Source organism: Microcaecilia unicolor, chromosome 6, assembly GCF_901765095.1.
Source record: "Microcaecilia unicolor chromosome 6, aMicUni1.1, whole genome shotgun sequence".
Taxonomy (NCBI): Eukaryota; Metazoa; Chordata; class Amphibia; order Gymnophiona; family Siphonopidae; genus Microcaecilia; species Microcaecilia unicolor.
In genome coordinates, this window is record NC_044036.1 from 8,493,812 (window position 1) to 8,516,957 (window position 23,146).

At 45.0% G+C, this 23,146-nt stretch overlaps 1 protein-coding gene across 4 annotated transcripts in view; it reads right to left on the reverse strand.

The window, feature by feature from the left end:
- Positions 1 to 23,146, reverse strand: part of RNF220 (ring finger protein 220) — a 739,925-nt gene that overhangs the window by 252,472 nt on the left and 464,307 nt on the right. For all 4 annotated transcript variants that reach the window (XM_030206266.1, XM_030206264.1, XM_030206265.1 and 1 more), the window contains exon 2: positions 10,165 to 10,294. In XM_030206266.1, coding sequence (XP_030062126.1) covers positions 10,165 to 10,294 — 130 coding nt within the window. The remainder of the gene's footprint in view (positions 1 to 10,164; positions 10,295 to 23,146) is intronic.

The following is a 23,146-nucleotide window of genomic DNA, read 5'->3' on the forward strand; positions in this document are numbered from 1 at the left end:
AGACCAACCCTACTTTTACCTTTTTCTCACAAATAAAACCCTGTCACTTCTAGGGAAATGTAATGGTAAAAGTCCGATGCTTTGGTCAGGAAAGGATTGCTAGTTAATGAGTGGTGCTGAAGGCATGGCGACAAGAAGCAGCCCTCCAGCCTCCGGGCAACTAAAAGTTTCCAAAGTCACCTAGGGCAAGGGGACCCACCTTGAGAACCTGCTTAAGATGGAGACGTTCCCTCCAAACTAACCATGCTTAGTTACATTTTATTTTGCATTAATCATGGGAGATTGCATACATGCTGCCGTTTAAGTAAAAGCTTTGTAGCTTTGTTTTCTTTCAGTTTATATTCTCCATTTGAAGACGAGAAAAGCAGGTGACATATTCTAAGAGGGAGCACGGAAAATGTGTTAAGCACTTCAGAATCTCATATATTCAATCGGCCGCTGGCAAGACATCTGCCTAATGTGAGAGCTTAAATATCCTTTTCCATTTTACATGCATTCAAGTCTCATTTGAGCGAAATGAAACAGTATTATTAAAGGGAGATTTTGCACAAATGGCCTGAATTTGACATGTCAAGTTCAATGAGGCTGTTACATATGTAACACTGACTAGGATGCTGAGGTTGCTGTTCCCTTGCAAATGAAATTTGCATGCCGCTCTACCTCCTTCTATGTAGACAGCTCTCCTCACACCTCTCAAGTGCCCCCATTCCCAGGGATAGGTCTGATTTTACATTACACATTTTTTTTCTATTTTTTATTGTATTCACAATTACATCTCTCTCTGCAAAGGCTAGAAGCAGAAAACTAGATAAAGGCTTTTTGTTGTACGATGCAGAGAGCAATAATTCATGGGCCCTACAGATAGCCACAGCAGGAATTCGCAGACATTTCATACAGCTACAGCAGGAGTAGATTTTCAACACTTTTTTTCCAGAGAAACTTTTGCTGTAAATGTTAAAAGTTACCCTCTCTCTATGCTGGAATGTGGAATCAAAAGCACAGTTGTGCCGCCTACCCGACTCCACTTCAGAAAACCTATTTAAGTGCTGAACAAGACCATGGCCTTCGGCTCCTGATCTTTCTCTTCCCTCTACTCATCAAGATCATCAAGATCCTACCTAAACCTACACGTCACTACCCAAATTGCAAAGGACTGAAATACAAAACAACCTACGCAGCCGGCTTCTCCTACATAAGCGCACAACTATGGAATGGGCTCCCAAAAGCCCTGAAAACAATCCATAACCACTTGAACTTCAGGAAATCACTAAAAACCAACCTCATCAAAAAGGCCTACCCCAACGACCTCACGCAACCCTCTTCACCCACCAACACAGCATGACTATGATCGAACAGGACAAGACGCAATCTTCATCCATTTCGACCCTCATACGATCACTATACAACTATGTATTTGTTATCAACCGACTGGGCAAATAGTAACATAGTAACATAGTAGATGACGGCAGAAAAAGACCTGCACGGTCCATCTAGTCTGCCCAAGATAAACTCATGTGTATACCTTACCTTGATTTGTACCTGTCTTTTTCAGGGCACAGACCGTATAAGTCTGTCCAGCAGTATTTCCCGCCTCCCAACCACCTGTCCCGCCTCCCATTACCGGCTCTGGCACAGACCATATAAGTCTGCCCTCCCCTATCCTAGCCTCTCAACCACCAACCCCTCTTCACCCCGCCACCCAATTTCAGCTAACCTTCTGTGGATCCATTCCTTCTGCACAGGATTCCTCAAATGCCTCTGACGGTACTATGTAAGCCACATTGAGCCTGCAAATAGGTGGGAACATGTGGGGTACAAATGCAATAAATAAATTAAAAAAAAAAAAAAGCATCAGAGACACTGCACATTTCCTTGGCTCCACATGCTGGCCTAGCTAAAGGTAGATCCCTTCTGGAAACTGCTAAGTTGCAGGACTTCACCTGTATTACTTTTGGACACAGCTTTTTTCACTAATTAATAACAGAAACCACCTACTAATACCTGCATCTTCTTCCTTTTAATAGTTTCTGCTACAGTCCCTACAGCACAGTAAGAATTTAGAGTTTGCGAAAACTCCCGAGGTTAAGGATTGCAGGAATTCACAATGTGAAATAGTGGTGAGAACAAGGAAAGGGGAATACAGAATAAGCCCAAGGGGAGGGAGGACAGAGTTCAATAAGCAGATATGTAATACCTTCTCCTAGGCTTCTATGCAAACTGAGCTATGTCTGAGCTCCTTCGGTGGTAAATTCATTCCATCTAATAAAAGCACAGGCATAGTTTGCCTGTTTAGTAAGGGAATCACATTGCTAGTGGAAAAGTGGAGCTAGCTCAGTACCAGCACCCAGAATATTTTGCGGAAGTGGGATATGTCTTCCAAAATTCCCCAAATTATGCCTAGGAAAGAAAACCCTAGGATCATTTTATTTATTTATTTATTTATTAGTACTGGTATCCCACAATTATCCATAAACGAGTTTCAGTTCAATGTGGCTGGCTTACATTTAACAGTTGTTAAAGATTACATGAAGCTCTCCTTTTGCTCCTGGTACAAAATAAGTACCTGAATATATGTAAACCGCTTTGAATGTAGTTGCAAAAACCTCAGAAAGGCAGTATATCACGTCCCAGTTCCCTTTCCCTATTTGACATTCCACATGGAATGTTGCTAGTGGAGGAGTAGCCTAGTGGTTAGTGCAGTGGAACATGGAATGTTGTTGCTATTTGAGATTCTGGAATCTTGCTATTACTTGAGATTCTACATGGAATGTTGCTACTATTGGAGAGTCTGTTGCTACTATTTGAGATTCTACATGGAACGTTGCTAGTGGAGGAGTAGCCTAGTGGTTAGTGCAGCGGACTTTGATCCTGGGGAACTGGGTTTGATTCCCACTGCAGCTCCTTGTGACCCTGGGCAAGTTACTTAACCCTCCATTGCCCAGGTACAAATAAGTATCTCTATATGTTATGTAAACCACTTTGAATGTAGTTGCAAAAAAACCACAGAAAGGCGGTATAGCAAGTCCCATTAACAAGATTCTGGAATGTTACTAGTTGAGATTCTGTTGCTACTATTAGAGATTCTGGAATGTTGCCACTATTTGAAGATTCTACATGGAATGTTGCTATTCTACTAGCAACATTCCATGTAGAAGCCTGCCCTTGCAGATCAGCAACGCGGCCGCGCAGGCTTCTGTTTCTGTGAGTCTGCAAGGGCAGGCTTCTACATGGAGTGTTGTTAGTGGAGGAGTAGGCTAGTGGTTAGTGCCCTGCTATAGAATTGGCCTCTATGTGTCTACAAGCCCACAGATATTCTGGGATGGGGCTTCTAATCTCCCCACCCCCAGGACCGGAGCAGAATACTGGAGTACTCATGTACCCCTGTACTCAATCTTCTATAAGATACAATTTAGGTAGATTAGCAGCTTGTTCTGAGCTGATATGCAGTCCGTAAATGCACACACAGCTGCTGCTGTATCACAGCCTGAATTACAGCCTTTCACTGGGCGAGAGCAGCTTTGTTAAAGATTAGCTTCTATTGCCTGAATCTATAGATTGAACATTATCTATCATGACACTGAAGGAGTCAGTATTCAATAATTAATAAATGCCTCAGATTCTCTCCTACCCCACGTACGGCCATGCTGGGTGGCAAAAGAGGCGACTCAGCTGCGGAGAAAGAAGCTTCTCTTTTGACAGCGGCTTTTATGGAAAAGACTTTGGCCATTCTTTCTCACTTGTCACTGGGCCCAGAATGGCCTTTGTCAGGGTCCATGACCAAAGGTTTCCTCTCCACCTCCCCGTCACTGCGCAAAGGCCTTTTTCAGCTTCTCTCCTCTCACACCCCGCTCCAGCTTCTTGATGGCTTTTCAGCACACTAATTGCTTCTCTTCATTTAAATCTGTTCACTAATTTGCCGTGGCCCTTTATTAAGTTGGAAGAAACCCAAATTACACCATAAATTAGACACACCAGGGAGACGGCTGTGTCAGAGTTGGAGAAACACACAGTCTTTTTTTTAGCTTCCTCTATCTCAGTCCTGGGTCTAGTGGAGGCAGCGTCTCACCTGTAGTGCAGTCCTATCCGATTAAAAATCTCAAAATACAGAAGAGATTAAATAAGATAAAAGGGATTGAGGAGCGGTTACAGCAGTGGGTCGAGAAGCTGGGTAAGCCTCCGCTACAGACTTGGGGAGCGCTAAGCCCTTAACACTCAGAACACAAAAACAGGGTACTTGCACAGGAGACTTAAAACGTTTTGTGGTATTTTAACTGTTTCCGTGCATGAGCCTGTGTGTTACTGATTTTTTTTTAACAGTATTTTTGGGAGGGGGGTGCCAAGGGCAGACAGTGGGCATGTATGTACAGTTAACCAGTTAGCATGTTATAAGTGGAGAGGCGTTTTCGATATGACGTCTAAATCCGATTGTGAACTTTTTGTGGGAAATGTCCATAAATCCTGTAGCGAACATGGCCATTTTCAACCAGAAAAACGTCTAACTTTTTGTTTTTTGAAAATGGCCATTTACTAGATGTTTTTCTGGTTAGTACATCTATTTTTTGTGGGATCATTTTTGGAAAAAAAAAAAAAAGGTTTAAGGGGAAAACACACAAAACAAGCCATTGGACATCTGAGGGGTAGGGGCAGCATTCTTTGTAGACTGGCCACACAGACATCCCAGCAGAGCAGTGGGACACCCTAGGGGGCGCTGCAGTGGACTTCACAGAAAAGGTCCCAGGTACACATCTCACCATTACCCCCTTATATTGTATGGGGAGCCCTCCAAAATCCACCAAACGCCTACTGTACCCAACTGTACACCACTACAATAGACCTATATGTGGGTACAGTAGGTTTTTGGTGGGTTTTGCAGGGCTCAATCACACTTTCCACCACAAGCTTAACAGAGTGGGTTATGGGCCTGGATCCACTGCACTGACCACTAGGACAATGGAGCCTGCTTATTGCTTTAATATTTCTGTCCATAACATCTGAGTCTGTCATAGAGGCTGATATGTTCTGTTTCTTTCAGATCTTTGGGGGGGGGGGGGGGGTCAGTGACCACTGGGGGAATAAGGGGGGATCATGCCTTAATCCCTCAAATGGTCATTTGGTCATTTAGGACACCTTTTTCTGACTTAGATCTGACTGAAACAGCCTAGACTAAAACATCTCAATTTTAGCCCTGGACATTTTTGCTTTTTCTATTATGGCAGAAAAACATCCAAGATTAGGGAATGGCCAAGTCCTGTCCCCAACAGGTTCCCCTTGTGATTTGGATGCACTGCATATGAACCACATTCAAAACAGTCTTCAAACGGGTTTTTGAAAACAGCAATTCATCCATCGGCCACTTTGTGCTGCATTTTGGAGGTTTTTCTGTTTCGAACATAAGCCCCTTAATGCCTTCTAACTGGCTAATGCAGATTCAACGCAGGAGCACTTAGAAGGAGGCAGTAAATGCCCCCATGTTAATTCGTAATGACATCATTAGCACACGACCTGCAATGAAATATATTGAAAAATCCTTCAAAAGTATTGCATTAAATTTGGACTTAGCACAGGGTAAAATCCTGCATTAGTATGCATTAAGTCCAGATTCTAGTGCATTTTAATAAAAGGGTCCCTTAGATTACAAACCCTCTGGGAACAGCAAATGCCTCCAATACCTGAATGTAAAAGATGAGAGCTAAATCCTTTCCCTAAGGCATCTGAGTGGAGTTGAACGGGTAGAAGTGAAGCGTCTGTTCACGCTTTCCAAAAATACTAGGACTAGGCGCCATGCGATGAAACTACAGTGTAGTAAATTTAAAACAAATCGGAGAAAAAGTTTTCTTCACTCAAAGTGTAACTAAACTCTGGAATTTGTTGCCAGAGAATGTGGTGAAGGAGGTTAGCTTAGCAGAGTTTAAAAAAAGGTTTGGACGGCTTCCTAAAGGAAAAGTCCATAGACCGTTATTAAATGGACTTGGGGAAAATCCACTATTTCTGGGATAAGCAGTATAAAATGTTTTGTACATTTTTGGGATTTTGCCGGGTATTTGTGACCTGGATTGGCCACTGTTGGAATTCCGGGAATAACATGTATAGAATGTTTGTACGTTTGGGAAGCTCGCCAGGTGCCCTTGGCCTGGATTTGCCGCTTTCGTGGACAGGATGCTGGGCTCGATGGACCCTTGGTCTTTTCCCAGTGAGGCATTACTTATGTACTTATGTCCTCTATTTGGCTCACTTTTATTACATAGAGCAGTGATTTAACCTATTGTGATGTCATAGTGGCTCATTCCACCAATAAGAGCCAACCTCATTAGTGATGTCACAATGGCTTGATTGTATAGAACATTTGTACGTTTGGGAAGCTCGCCAGGTGCCCTTGGCCTGGATTGGCCGCTGTCGTGGACAGGATGCTGGGCTCGATGGACCCTTGGTCTTTTCCCAGTGAGGCATTACTTATGTACTTATGTACCTTAGTCTTCTAACCCCTCTAATCACAAAGAACTATAAAGGATGCGTGTAATTACATGCGCCTTGCATGTAAAAATGCACAGATAAGTACCACTTGTGTGTGTCTGTGCACTATTCTGTCAGATAGCGTTTAAGAGCTATGATGCATAACTGTAAAAGGGGAGTGTGCAATGTAGAAGGAATGGATCTACTTAGTGGAGATTGGGTGGCAATGCCAATGCTGGGCAGACTTCTACGTTCTGTGCCCTGGGGTTCTAAAGAGAGAGAGGAATCCACAATGACATCAAGAATTTTGAAAGTTAGATCTATCTTGAGAGAAAGAGCCTTCGATAAAGGAAGAGACTCAGGGATAATACTACCCTTGTGTACTAGCATGAGTAACTTGGTCTTGTCTTCATTTCATTTAAAACCGTGTTAAGTAGAGGAGTGTGGTAGAGTGTGAAAAGAACTGACCATTTTCGACATGGTGTCGGACCAGTTTTTGCAAACTGATACAAGCAACAACATATCATCTGCATAGGAATAAAAATTCACTCCTAAGAAGGAAAAGCCAAAATCAATATTAGTCATATAAACATTGAATAAAATTGGGACTACTTGAGACCCTTGTGGGACACTGCAAGGTGGTATCGACGAATCATAAAATTCACCTCTCATCTTGACAGAATACTATCTCTTGGACAAAAATTCAACAAACCACTGAAACACTCTGCCAGAAATACCTATCATGGTCATGCCTAAATTTAGCTGTGCCAATTCGGGTTTATACTAGTATCTTATAATGGCATCTTGGCACACAGATGCAGTTAAGGGTAAGAGCCATGAATTTCATATACCGCCTTTCTGTGGTACAACCAAAGCAGTTATACATAGGTACTTTCTCTGTCCCTAGCGGGCTCGTAAAGTTTTTGTACCTGGGGCGATGGAAGGTTAAATGACTTTCCCAGGGTCGCAAGGAACCACAGTGAGAATCAAACCCAGTTCCCCAGTCAGTGGCGTAGCCACAGGTGGGCCTGGGTGGGCCAGGGCCCACCCACTTAGGGCTCAGGCCCACCCAACAGTAGCACGCGTTTAGCGGTAGCTGGTGGGGATCCCAAGCTCCGCCAGCTGAAGACGGTAACGAAAATGCTACTCTCCACGACACCGGCACCTGCCCAGATTTCAGCGCATGCCTGCTACAGACTGCCAAGGTAGAAAGAAGCGTTTTCCCGCCAGCTGGGATATTTTGTTGGTGGTGGTGTGTGGGGGGAAGAACACTTGGTGCCCACCCACTTCTTGCCTAGGCCCACCCAAAATCTGTTGTCTGGCTACGCCCCTGCCCCAGGTTCTTGGCCCACTGCTCTAACCGTTACTTTTCTCCTCTCCTCTGTAGATGCTGTTACAGAGTTAGCACTGAAAACGTGGCATCGAAGCATCCCTTTAGTACAATGCTTGAGGGATGGGAGTTAAAAACTCCGGACTGGCTCAAAGCACATCTCTTATCTCAATGCAGTTTAACAAACGAGGCAACTAGGGTGGCCTTGGCTCTTCTCAGCACATTACGTTCTGGAACTTGCCGTCCTTTTTCTAATCACACGATTGCACTAGGATGCGGAATGAAGCACATTTGATGTATTAATATAGTGGTTTATGAATAATAAAGAGCCCTGCTAGGATCTATTTTGTCTGCTCTTTCCCCAGCCGTATTTTTTTTTTCAACGTTGGATCTTTAATACTCATATTTAAGCAGGACACAGAACGTCTACACACATTCCTACATCTATTAGTAGCTAAATAAAAATCTTCGGAGACTGAATCTATTTCATTCCTCACAAACCTATAATCAGACAGCACAGGACTGTAAGGACTGGTCCTTCCTATTTATTCTTCTTACAGGACTGTAGATTCTACTTGATTCCTACTGACTTTCCCTTCACTTCCTCTGATTTAAGAATCTCCAGTGTTTCCTTTATTAAATGTGTTCTTGGCAGATATGATAAAGACATTTAAATATCTCAAATGTACAAGGAGTCGGTTTCCTTTCAATGGAAAGGAAGCTCTGGAATGAGGAGAGTGAAACATGAATATAGCATGGACAGCTGAAGACTAGATGTTCATCAGAGCCCTGTGCAGGCATCACACTTACATGTAAAGCAGGAATACAGCATTGATGAATGAAGAGACACTTCTGCAGGCCCTGGCTGAATATTGGCCGGAACTTGTATAAGTATATTGAGGTGCCTCTACTTTTCTGATACCCTCATGGTCCCAATCTTCTCTCCCTCCCCACCGAAGATGAATCAAATCTGGGCCAAGTATCATGAGACTGCCACAAAGGGTTGGGGCAACTCTTTTGTGGCCAGACCCACAACAAGCAGGAGTGAGTCAGTGGACATTGATCATGGCCATAGGACCCTCAGAGATCACCAGGGAGTTTCAATTAGGCCCCGGAGTGTTTATGGGGGTTGGGGATGATCATGTCCAGACTTGATTCCTCTTTGGGGGAGGGGGGAGGTAAAGTGATCTAATATTCAGACTGATGCCCAGTTAGCTTGGTAGCTATAGTTAGACAGCCTTTTTGCGTCATAACTTCAGCTGCTTACTTAACTGGTTGGCAGTGTGAATATTGCTGTGAAACACTTAAGTACCGGCTTCTCCCAGGCTCCGCCCAAACTGTGCACGTGGCCCACCCTGGCCCAACTTTTAGTGGTAATAGTCAGTGGCACTGTCCAGTTAACTCCCGTTGAATATCTGTCGGATAAGACCAAAAAGTAAGGAAAACCTAGGAATCGGTTCGAAAGGTGATGCAAAGATAACCAAATCGATGTTCGGGACAGACTCGTTGACATTGCAGCTTAAACGCACATCGTTCCAGGGTTTCAACTAGGATTTTCTCCAGGCCCCCAGAAAGCAAAGGCAACAGATGCAACAACACACATCCTGAGGGAAACACCATTGCACAGAATCCTTCCAAGGTTCACATTGATATGATTTTTCAGATGCAGGCAAAACTCAAGTTTTTACCCATCAACATTTAAAAATTTCCAGATAAATCATAACGGACGTTTTTTGTTTCCTAGTTTTGGAACAGTGGGTTTTACTTTTCTTACTCCATCGTGTTTGTACTCGTTACTTAAGGGGACCTTTTACTAAGCTGTGTTAACCCTTTAGTGTCCAATGTTCCTGTAATAAGCCATATGGGAACAGATTGATGGGAACATTGGACACTAAAAAGGGGCCATTACTCTATGATTAGCACGTGGGTTTCCCTGCACACTGAGGCCACTTTTACAGCGGCTGTAAAATGACCGTAATTGGCCAGGCGCTTATTTCCAAATTCATGCATGGCTGTTAGCATGCAAGCCCTTACCAACACCTATTTTAGCAGTGGAGAACGCTCATGCGCTAATCAGTTGGCATGTGGCAATGGGCAGACTTACTCTTTGTCCCCCAAACACACCCCTGGCACTAAAAAATATGCCTTAACTATCGCCTGACCGCACCCCACAATACTGCATTTTGGCATGCGGGACACATGCAATAATTAGTGCCTACCAGCGCTTAGTAAAAGGACCCCTTAATTTGCTCTCTTTTTCCGTACTGAAAAATATATCCGTTACAGTTTCTTTCACCGTTTCTCTTCTCGAATACTGAAGCCCCAGTACCACTGTTCCCTCTACCACAATCTGGTGACATCTGAATTCCGAAGTCTGCACCTACCAGAGGTTGAGCTGGGTAAGTTTCTCCATCTCCTGTTCCATGTGTTCCTGCAGCTCTCCCGGGCGAAGGAGCACCTGGCAGATGGGACAAATAGGAGCCTGACTGTCAAACAAGGTCACTTTCTTTTTACCTGCAAGAAGAAAAATATGTTTTCCATCTGAGCCCAATCCTTTGGTCTTTCTCTTTATGCAGAAAGAATCGCAAAGAAACACTTTTCTATGTAATGCATTAGATTCAGCCTTTCCTGCAAAGTGGAGCTGCTTTTGGAGTGAAAACAAGTCAGAAACTTAGAAGTGATGGCTTTAGAGTACATACACTGTCATTTTAACAATTAACTGATGCTCAAATATGTATATATACATAGCTGCAACATTCATATGGTCAACAAACATGATAACTTATTTCTCAAACTACACAATAAATTTAAAACCCGTAAAATATGACATGTTTTCTCTGTAACATCAGAAAATCTACCTACACGTTAGAAGATTTAGTGGAGACGGCAGGGCACCTGTTGTCAGATTTCAGGAATACTAAAGGCTGGAATACAGAGGACTGCACTGGAAGATCTGTGTACATATGTGGCTCTGGCCTAAAACAGCAGGGGATACTGGAGGAGCACTGGCAAAGGTACAGGTGGGGGGCTCAATAGTGTAACAGCAGGGGGTGCTGCAGGGCAGGATTAGATGCACTAGCTGGGGGGGGGGGGGAGGGTCTCAGTGTTGTAACAGTAGGGGGATGCTGCAGGGCAAGGGGGGGGGGTCTCCATACTGTAAGAGCAAGGAATGCTGCAAAGCAGGAGTCAAACATAAGGGAATCCCCCCCCCCCCCCAGACTGTGTATGTATACCAGTCCAGTTTTCCCTCCAAGAGATGTCTCCTCCTTCCACTGGAAGGAGAAATGGCCCTTGTTACAGAAACTGGGAGAATATTCTAATGTCCGCACCCATGTTTCCTCTAAGCGAAGCGCATGAGTGATTACTTATTCATTTTAGGAGCATCCAGTGGCGTACCAAGGGGGGGGGGGCGGTGGGGGCGGTCCGCCCCAGGTGCACGCCGCTGGGGGGGGTGCCATAGCGCGTGCCTGTCTGCTCCCAGTTCGCTACGCTTGCTAAATTCTCTCGTTCGCTGCAGCTCCCTCCTTCTGCCCCAGAACAGGTTACTTCCTGTTCCGGGGCAGAGGGAGGGAGCTGCAGCGAACGAGAGAATATAGCGAGCGTAGCGAACTGGGAGCAGACAGGCGCGCGCTGTGGCACCGCCCCCAGTTGCGTGCACCCGGGGTGGGTGTCATTTCGTGGGGGGGCGCTGCACCCCGGGGGGGGGGGCGCATCGGCAATCCGCCCCGGGTGCCGTCGAGGCTAGGAACGCCACTGGGAGCATCATTCACAGATTTTACATGGTTGCTCACAAGAATGTTTTTATTTTTTGTGCTATATACAGAAGTGCATTGCTAATACTGGAGCTCAAAGATTGTTGGTTTTTAAAACTTGTTGCTCACACCAGCCACTCCTTGCAGGAAACATTGGACAACGATCAAATAACCTGGTAGAGCCATAAGAGGCCCTGAGGGTCTCTAGACCAACCACTTGTTATCATCTCTCCAGATACCAGATTAAAAGTGAAGATGTGCTATTAGTATTGCTTGACCTATCCATGACCTTTGATTTAGTTAGTCATCATTTATTGAAGGCCAGGTGTATAGAGTAGGGCTTGGAAGAGGCTACTCTTACATGGATTTTTTCCTTCTTTGTGGAAGCACAGAGGGAGATACTCCCACAGGCAACCAGCTTCTTGTAGGTGCCGCAGGGATCTGCCCCTTCCCCATTATTGTTTTCCATATATTTTATTGAGATTTTATATTATCGTACGAAAAGAACAATAATATGTTAAGAAACATGTTAGTACAAAAACATGAAAAAGTATCCCAACATTGAGAAACAACCTATGAGCAATGGTAAGAGAAAAGTGTGTAAGTAAAATCTTCATCTCCCAAGCTGCAAAGGTCTAAAATACAAACTTACGCATGCAGTAAACTTCACCTACTTGAGTGCCAAGCTATGGAACGCAATGCCGCACAACCTGAGAGGGATCTACGAACTAACAAACTTTCGAACATCACTGAAGACCCATCTTTTTAAAAAGGCATATCATATAGAATAACAAAAATAAATGCATACATCTCCCACACCTTTACTCTGAACTATTTTCATATTATCTGCTTGCTCTAAACTTCTAATATGTTATTCAACATCTCTATGTAACAATAAGTGATTACGTTCTAATCTACTACCACCAAGAACGATACATTGTAAGCCACATTGAGCCTGCAAAGAGGTGGGAAAATGTGGGATACAAATACAATAAATAAATAAATAAATAAAAGAATTAATCAGTTAACATATTAGAAAGATATTCATCAAGCTTTGGCCATTTTCAGTTCTGCTTTCATATTTCCTGTACATCAATAATCGATTCCTCCACATGCAAATGGATCTTTCCAGTGATTAATCGCTCATTGTAGAACAACTGAAATCATACCGAAACAACCTAATAAGGTTTACAATACGTTAATTTGGAATATTGTTTTTTTTTAAATCTATAATATATATAATCTATAACAATATTAACTGGCAACCATGACAAAGACGGTTTCTTGACCAGTTAATCCTAAATAACAAATTGGAATATAAGTTACCTGACTTCCAATTTTTCAATTGGTCTTGTCTTCACCATTCTCTGAAATGTTCTAAATTGATATTACAGCCCTTTCTAGTGAATACTTATTGGTGTGCCATCTGGGCAAGGCCTTCCCTTTTCTTGTCCTACACAATTATAGCTATGTAATGGAAGGTTCCACATTAGGAGTCATCGAGCAGGAAAGGGATTTAGGCGTCGTCATTGATGATACGTTGAAACCCTCTGCTCAGTGTGCGGCGGCGGCGGCTAAGAAAGCAAATAGAATGGGAGCCCCCTGCAGCAACTGCACCAGGTCCTCTCGGAACATGCTGCAGAACTGCTCATCAAAGGTCGGCAAAGGCATAGTAGCGGCAGCCTGAGAAGATGATGCTGAACTAGTGGCGGGGACTGGTCCGCTCAGTGGGAGTTCTCCTCATGGTGCCGGTGCTTTTTGGGTATCGGAAGTACCTATGTTCTGGTGCTCCCGGCACCATGTGTTGAAGGAGTTTGATGCTTAAGCTTCTTGGGCTTTCCTTGATGCATAGAGCTTCGTTCCCCCAGGACGCTGCTGAATTCGTATAGATCCTTGATGTCGGGTCTGATGCTGACCGGTTTGAGGGTCCTGCTAACAGCACCTGGTGTCGAGGCAGGTGGAGACCCACTTGATGCCACTGCACTCCTAGTGGATGCCAAAGTCGGAGCAGGCATGGAGGTCGATGCAGCTGATGCCTAAGTTGATGGTCCAGTCAACAAAGTGCCAAAAAGATGCTTCATTTGAGCCAATCGCAGCCACTGAGTTCTCACCTGCATTTGTAAACAGAGATCGCAATCGGAGGGGTCATGATCTGGCCCAAGGCACCCGATGCACCGATTGTGTGGGTCTGTGGCAGAAATCACCCGTCTACACTCGGCACACCTCTTGAAGCAACTGGGGGTCTTCTGTGACATCGAAAAAAGAATCTCAGCCAAATTAAACTCTTCAATCTTCAACTGAGTAAAGAAGGGCAGTGTTCAAATTGAGGACATGGTTGCAGCTTAATTGCGTAGCCACACGCAAAAATAAAGGAAACTTAAAAGAGTGGAAAAATAATTACAAAAATAGAGGGAATGCGGAATGAGCAAAAACTAAAACTGAAGAAAAATAATAAAAATAAGATGAAAAATACCTGAACGGGAAGGCACTCACAAGAAAAACAGCACAGCGTGAGGGAGAGAACACAAAAACATGTCCTCTCGGTTCCGTGGAAAGACTAAGACTGGAGGACCTGTGCTCGTGCGTCAAGCGGGAAGACACCAACCCAGATGTGAGAATAAGAAGGCTTGCTTGTCCTCAGAGAATAAGATTTATAGTGCTGCTGATGCTTTTTAAGGTCATTATGAATGCCCAACCTAGATGATGAAGGGGATGGAACTCCTCTCTTATGAGGAAAGGCTAAAGAGCTTGGGGCTCTTCAGCTTGGAAAAGAGACAGATGAGGAGAGAGATGATTGAGGTCTACAAACTCCTGAGTGGTGTAGAACAAGTAGAAGTAAATCGATTTTTTACTCGTTCCAAAAGTACAAAGACTAGAGGACACTCAAGGAAGTTACATGGAAATACTTTTAAAACAAATAGGAGGAAATATTTTTTCACTCAACGAATAGTTAAGCTCTGGAACTCCAGAGGATGCGGTAACAGCGGTTAGTGTATCTGGGTTTAAAAAAGGTTTAGACAAATTCCTGGAGGAAAAGTCCATAGTCTGCTACTGAGACAGACATGGGAAGCAACTGCTTGCCCTGGGATTTGTAGTATGGAGTGTTGCTACTCTGAGATTCTGCATGGAATCTTGTCACTCTTCTTTAGGATTCCAGAATCTTGCTACTCTTTGAGATTCTGCATAGAATCTTGTCACTCTAGGATTCCAGAATCTTGCTATTGTTTGGGATTCTACATGGAATCTTGTCACTCTTTAGGATTCCAGAACCTTGCTATTCTTTGGGGTTCTACATGGAATGTTGCCACGATTTGGGTTTCTGCCAGGTACCTGTGACCTGGCTTGGCCACTGTTTGGAAAACAGGATACTGGGCTAGATGGACCATTGGTCTGACCCACTATGGCTACTCTTATGTTCTTATATTCTGTGTTCTTATGTTTGGTATGGAAGTTGTGAAGGCACAGGATATATCTGCCACTTAAGGTCCAGCTAGGATTTCCTATTGTAGATACCAATGGTTAGAGAGGCAAAGGGAATGAGGTTCTGCAGCCGGATGTTCTCAGTCATGGCTAAGAGAAATCCAACTGGAGCCAGATGTGAGGATGTTTAGCTGCTCCTAATTTAAGAAGATAAAGATGGGGATCGGCGTGATGATCGGATGATTACAGCTGGTAGCGTTAACAGAGGTTTCTGTTGGTGGTTATATTTATTGTTGTGTTTTTAATGCTATGTTATGATGTATTTTTATGTGTGTGGTTGTTGTGAATTACTGTGAACTATTTTTGTTGGTATTGGTGGTGCATACATTTTTACATAAAGATAAAAATGAAAGAAGAAAGAGAATACAATTCTTATCTAAAAAAAGGTGTTCAGTAGCCACTGGATTACATATCCATAGGCAGAAGAACTTTATTATCTAGTAACAGGTTCTTCCCCATGATCACACAACCAGTCCTAGGATACAATATCCCCCCTGGCGTTCTCCTGCCTCCCATCCACATGCTTCCACTTCTTTTCTGTCTCTCTTCAGTTCACTTTTGATGTCATCGGTTAGAAAACATCAGTCGGAACATTGCATGGAATGAAGTTTAACTGAAATAGATGTTCTAAAGAACTTCTGAGGTCATTAATGTCCTGTGTGTGTTTTACAAAAAATAAGCAACTGTAACAATAAAATGAGTAAAGCAAAACCTGCAAATCACCCATAATATAAATAAACGGAATACAATACGGAGACATTCCAAGCAGCACATCAAAAGCCCAAGTGCTGACGTGTCTCCTCCCCCCCCCCCCCCTGTCTCATCTTCCTGAACTAAAGTGTCTCAGAGGAAGATGCTATCCCGGTGGCACTGGCATGCAGAAGAAGGCCCTGGGGGGGGGGGGGGGGGGGAAAGAAAAGGCTCAGCTATTGCTCACTCCCGGATTCAAGGAGCATAGGGGTAACTCTGCGGCCCTTGGTAAAAGTGTTGCATGCAAATTTCTGTGCAGGATCATAGGACGAAAGCTGTAATGATCTGAATTTAAGGCAGAGGACGGGGAGTGGGAGGTTTTGTCCTGGAAATCAGAGAACGGCAGGGGAAACCCCACTATTTGGGCATCTTCACATTTCGGGGCCCTCGGCAAGTACCTACGTTGCTTATACCGAAAGCTGGTCCCGTTTTAAACTGAAAAGCAGGCAGAAATGTATACGCTGTGCTGGTTTTCTGCCAACTTGGAAGCTTTCTGAATTGCAACAAATTGTTTCCTTTTCCCGAGTGGAGTTAAGAGGATAACGTAGGGGCTATCGCTGGCCCTGACCTAGCAACTTTATTCGATTAGACAATCAGCACTGATTAGAAGCCCACAGCCCAAAGCAGTCTGTCCACATGTGGTATCTCTCATTGATCTCAGCTTTCTCCACCAGAAAAGGCTCAAATCAGCCCCAGCTGATTAAGCGATTTCCCCTTTCTGGTGAATAAATCTGAGTATTTGTCTGATGTGTCTTCTCACTTGGCACAGCAATGCGAATGTCCAGCTGCCAGCATGCTGCAGTATTACTGCTCTGTCACGCAGGCTGCGCTGGTGAACACTAACACTGAGGGGTCCTTTTAGTAAGCTGCGGTAAAAGGGGGCCTGCGCTAGCATCAGCGTGCGTTTTTGATGTTCGCAGGTAAAAGGCTGTCTCTCTTTTTTATTTAAAGAAATTGCCATGCCGTAAGTGAACCACTTACCGTGCGGCCATTTCAGGGGGGAGTAAAGGCTCCTGCACTAAACCGGTAGTAATCCAGCAGTGATTAGTGCAGGGTAAACACCAGCGGTATAAAAATAGAAAATATTTTTGTAGCATCAGAAAAGGCACACGCTGGAGGTGGGAACTACTGCCGGGCTGCTGCAGTAGGTCCTGTTTGGCATGTGGTAAGCCTGCGATGGACTTACCGCTGCTTAGTAACTGTTAGTCCGCAGTAGTTCTGACTGCTTTAGTATAAAGGCCTCTTAGGATCTTATCTTTATTTAATATTTTGCTTGCTGTTCTTATGTGTTGGATTACTGTGTGCTAACTAAAGAACCGAGGGGTCCTTTTACAAAGGAACGCTAGCGTTTTTAGTGCGTGCTAAAAATAAGCACGCGCAAAACATATATTTCTATGGGCGTCACTAGTGTTTAGCACACCCTAATACTGCTAGCGTACCTTTGTAAAAGGAGCCCTAAGCAGTGGCGATCCTAGGTTGGCTGCCACCCGGGGCGGATCGCCACTCCGCACCCCCGCCCCGGGTGCACCGGCGTCCATCCCCCCAGGGTGCAGCACGACCCCCCCGGCGCAATGACACCCCCCTCCCCGGCGCATCAAGCCCCCCCCCCCCCGTGCATTCTTGGCTGCTGGAGGGTGCAGAGAGCAGCCGCGCATCTGTCGGCTCCAATGGCTCCCTGCTCCCTCTGCCCCAGAATAGGAAGTAACCTGTTCCGGGGCAGAGGGAGCAGGAAACCAGTGGAGCCAACAGGCGCGCAGCTGCTCTCTGCACCCTCCAGCAGCGTGCACCCGGGGTGGACCGCCCCCACCACCCCACCCTTGCTACGCCACTGCCCCTAAGTAAGTAATACATGAAAATAACACCTGTATCTAATGCAGAGCTGGTACTGAAGGACAGAACTGTGTCACCTGTCCATTTCTTTCTCCAACCCTTCTATGTGCCCCCACCTGCACACTCATGGTACTCGATAAGGAACAAATATTCCTTTTTTTAAATTGTCATTTGCAAGAAATTCCAAAAGGCGCCAAACCTTTAAGATTTTCTCTGCATAAGAGATCATCAGCTCGGGTTCCTAATGCATGCACTGACATGGTTAATACACATGATTTTACCGCACTTGCTAATAATGGGTTTTAATGGCAGTAGCAGATGTTAGGAATTCCAGCTTAATAAGTACATAAGTATTGCCATACTGGGACAGACCAAAGGTCCATCAAGCCCAGCATCCTGTTTCCAACAGTGGCCAATCCAGGTCACAAATACCTGGCAAGATCCCCAAAAAGTACAAAACATTTTATACTGCTTAGCCCAGAAATAGTGGGTTTTCCCCAAGTCCATTTAATAACGGTGTACGGACTTTTCCTGTAGGAAGCCGTTCAAACCTTTTTTAAAACTCTGCTAAGCTAAGCACCTTTACCACATTCTCTGGCAACGAATTCTAGAGTTTAATTACACGTTGACTGAAGACACATTTTCTCTGATTCGTTTTAAATTTACTACTTTCTATCACATGCCCTTTAGTCCTAGTATTTTTGGAAAGAGTAAGCAGACGCTTCAGGTCTACCTGTTCCACTCCACTCATTATTTCATAGACCTCTATCATATCTCCCCTCAGCCGTCTTTTCTCCAAGCTGTGTCATATCTTACGAAGCCAGGGCTTTTTCTGAGGGGGTATTTGGGGGTACTGAGTATCGGCACCTTTTTCATTGTCTGCTAAAATTAACCCGTGGACCCCAAGTTCTAATGATAGAGCTCAGGCTCTACATACCAATTCTGCCTTGTCATAGATTCTGTGACTGGTTGCAGGGTGCCTGGCTATTGTGGGGTGTATCCCTCAGTGATCACCCCACCCCTGAAGGGTGACTCGGCAATTGAGTACCCGCACGTTTTTTCACTAGAAAAAAAATGCACTGTACAAAGTCTTAATCTTTGGAAAGTTTCCCCCCAGTTTCTCTCAATACCCCCCCCCCCCTGCTTTAATCCGAGGATCCTCCCCTACGACAGCTTCTCTTTCAGTCAGATTTCCCTCTTTACTTTTTAAAAAGCCTAATAATGCCTGGAACAAAAATGAACTTGAAGCATGTCTGTAAAAGGCTTCCCAAGAGGAAAGGCAACTTGTACTTAAGATATACACTTCCTCTCTCAGTGCAGGCAGAAGTAGCAGCTTGTGCTATTAATAATCAGAAACAATGGTGGCAAGGCCGGGCCTGTCTCCCAAATTAACTACGTGGTCCTCTAGGCAGACTGGATATCCTTTCTATGTCCCACTGCAAAACACATGGAGCAGTCTATGAGTAAACACAGCCTTCCAGCCCTCTGATCTGCCAGCTGAGAACAGCTCTCTGAAGCTTTCCCCAGATTAGCATTAGATTGTAAGCTCTTTGAGCAGGGACTGTCTTTCTTCTATGTTTGTGCAGCACTGCGTACGCCTTGTAGCGCTATAGAAATGCTAAATAGTAGTAGTAGTAGTAGTAGTGACCCTTCTCCCAGAAAAGCATAGGGGTCCTTTTACTAAGCTGCAGTAAAACGTGGCCTGCGGTAGTGTGCACGCGTGAAATTGGCACGCGCGTGGCCGTTTTTTACCATGGCTGGGAAAAAGGGCTTTTTAAAATGGGGGCAGTAAATGACTGTGTGGTAAAATCAAAAGTACCGCCTGAGCCCTTACTGCCCTCCTATTGACCTATTGGAAAGGGCACACACGCTACTCATGCGGTAATCGGGCAGTGCACACCAGCGTGGCTGCTCTGACAATTGCCGGCAGGAATGTCCCCTGCGGTAGAAAATAAAAAATGATTTTCTACCACGGGAAATAGCACGCCAACTTCGAAACTACCACAGAGCACCCAGGCTACACCTGCGGTACTGCCAATTTGGCGTGTGATACCTGCGTGTTATTATTATTAGTGGGGGTTTTGAGGATATGTAAATTGAGCATGGAGAGGTAAACAAAGATAGGATGAGCAAAGGGAGAAGAGATTGGGAGGGGTAAAGAGTAGGAAGGATGGAGAGGAAGAGATTGAGGAATGAGCATAAGGAGATTGTGAGACATGGTCAAAGGTATAATAATCGTCGGGGCAGGAATCATGCGGGTGGGCTTAAAAAGTTAAGTTGGGTCATTAGGGTAAGCTTTCTTGAAGAGATGGGTCTTCAACATTTTTCTGAATGGTAGATGGTCGTTGATTGTTCGGATGGATCTTGGCAGAGCGTGTTAACCCTGCCACTGCTTAGTAAAAGGGCCCCATAGTGACTAATCTCCCCAGAGGAGCAGAGCGACCATCCTCTCCCAGAGCGGCTGTGCCTTTCTAGGGAAGTGGTGACTTATCCCCTCCAGAGACTGTGACCCCTCACTGTCCCTAGAGAAATAGAGTGATGCCTCTCCCCCCCCCCCCCCCCGTTTATTTAATACATTTATGAATCACCCGCTCTTCTTGTGAATTGAATGGCAATAACAACATACGTAAACCCATCAAATGATACATTAAAACTTCATAACATCTTAGAATATTGTTAATACAATTAAATAAAATTGAATACTCTAAATTAAAGTATCAAAACATTATTATGTATGAATTATAAATGTGGCGGCTAAGAAACAAATAGAATGTTAGGAATTATTAGGAAAGGGATGGAAAACAAAAGTGAGGACGTTATAATGCCTTTGAATTACTCCATGGTGCGACTGCACCTCGAATATTGTGTTCAATTCTGGTCGCCGCATCTCAAAAAAGATATAGTGAAATTAGAAAAGGTGCAGAGAAAGGCGACAAAATGATTAAGGGAATGGGACGACTTCCCTATGAGGAAAGGCTAAAGTGACTAGGGCTCTTCAGCTTGGAGAAAAGGCGGCTGAGGGGAGATATGATAGAGGTCTATAAAATAATGAGTGGAGTTGAACGGTTAGATGTGAATCACTTGTTTACTCTTTCCAAAAATACTAGGGGGCATGAAATGAAGCTACAAAGTATTAAATTTAAAACGAATTGGAGAAAATATTTCATCACTCAATGTGTAATTATACTCTGGAGTTTGTTGACACAGAATATGGTAAAATCAGTTAGCATAGCGGGGTTTAAAAAAAGGTTTGGCTAGCTTCCTAAAAGAAAAGCCGATAAGCCATTATTAAAATGGACTTGGGGAAAACCCACTGCTTATTTCTGTGATAAGCAGCATAAAATGTATTGTACTGTTTTGGGATCTTGCCAGGTACTTGTGACCTGGAGCTATTGGAAACAAGATACTAGGCTTGCTGGACCTTTGGGCTGTCCCAATTTGGCAATGCTTATGTTCTTATGCTCCCCCGACCACATCCTCTCACTCCTCAAAAGCCCCCCCCCCCCCATCTTAGTGAGCCTACCAGCCCTGTACCTGGTGGTCCAGTGGTCTTTGGGTAGCAGCAATCCCCAGTCATTTCTGCTCTGCTGGCGCCATGTCCAAAACGGTGCCCCTCACGGGTTTATTTTATCATCATTTTATGTCTGTAATTCAGTGACAGAATGACCATTGGACAATAGGGCAGTTGCCCGAGGGCTTCACAACAGTAAAGGGGGCCACATTCCCCTAGATTCTATCCAGTTTAATCATTTTTGATCCTTAGTGGTCTGGGGCCCAGAGCACCGTCATCCGCCCCTGCCATAATTCGATTTGCAGTGTGTACCTGGTGCACAACCCAAGTTGCATTCTGGTTTTTACATAGTAATTAGCTACTTTATATGCACTTGCATGTTTTGCTTCTCATTACTATATACCAAGGGTGGGGGCGGTCCACCCCGGGTGCATGCTGCTGGAGGGATGCAGAGAGCAGCCACGCGCCTGTCGGCTCTGTTGGTTCCCTGCTCCCTCTGCCCCGCAACAGGTTACTTCCTGTTCCGGGGCAGAGGGAGCAGGGAGCCACTGGAACCGAGAGCCACGTGGCTGCTCCCAGCAGCCAAGAATGCACCCAGGGAGGGGGGGGAGGTTATGCGCCGGGGGGGGGGGTGTCATTGCGCCAGGGGGTTGTGCTGCACCCATTGGGGGGGGGGGGTGCGCATCGGCGATCCACCCCGGGTGGCAGCTAGGATCGTCACTGCAGAAGGGCATGATAAACTGCATTAGAGCCCTTTAAGCCATATTAAGGGGCAAATAACAGGATTTAAGGCCCCAACACAGGGGCCCTTTTACAAAGCTGGGGTAAAGGCCGAGTGTTCAGTCTCACTGCTCATCCGTCCCACCTGTCCACATCCTTCTTCAGGCCTGTAAATCTCTCAGAATAAAACCCCGTCTGCCGTAGCTCAGAAAAGGAGAAGATCTCCAGGTTAATGAAATGGAACTTCTTACCAGTAATATACAGCTGTGCTTTGACGTTTCACAAAATATTTCATTTGAGACATGTGATTTGCTTTCTCTGCTCAGAGCTCAAGATTCCACTCTTGTCTGAATTTCCGCATTTTGCACAGCGGCGAAGCCCCTGCCCCTAGTCACAAAGCAACATTTGTAAATCCTGGACCACATTGTTCTTATCACTGCTTATTATCATTTATCAGGCTTTTGATGATGTTACAATACAAGTAACAAAAGAACCACGGAGCAAATCGTATCAGCCATTACTTCTCTAAAAATAAAATTAGATTATAAAACACCACACGTGGACAGGGTCATCCTTGAGAGGAGGAAGAGCGCTCAAAGTTTGATCATCACCGTTGTGCTGGTAAGGGAGAGCTGACATGGCAGAAGCTGCAGTGGCCCAAATACTCACCCCCCCCCCCCCCCCCCCAGTCTTCAATTTCACTGAGGGATGATTAAAGCGCTGTGTACGACTGGTAGCGCTATAGAAATGATTTCTAGTAGTAGTAGCAGTAGTAAAGGCTGCTAGTGCTGAATCAGCCTGGGACCCAGCCCTAGCTCCTCCTTGGGTCAGCCCTGTCCCAGGACACATTTCTTTAGGGCCAGTGCTAGGGTTTCTGGTGCCCTCCCTGCAATTTATTAGACAGCACCCCCTATCCAGCCAGCATCTTCTCTCTCTTTTCTCCTCCCAATGAACGCACCTTCTCTCCCCCCTCTTTTCAGCCCCATTATCCTACCTGCCTCCAGTTCCAGCCCCAGCCCATTTCTCCTAATAGCTCCCCTCTTCAGCCCCCAGTTTCAGCCCCAGCCTCAGCCCAATTCTTCCCCTGCCACCGTTTCAGCTCCCAGTTCAAGTCCTAGCCCCCTTCTCCCACCTGCCCTGATTTAAAGCCCCCCCCCCTTTTAAGTCCCATTCTCACACCTGTTCCCCTTTGAGTCCCAGCCCTCTTCTTCCATCTGAGTCCCTCTTTTCGGCTCCCCCCTAAGTTCCAGCCCTAGCCCCCATTTTAGCAGCTAGTTTGAGCCACAACCAAAGCCCCCAGTCCCCACCTGTCTGCCCTCAGCT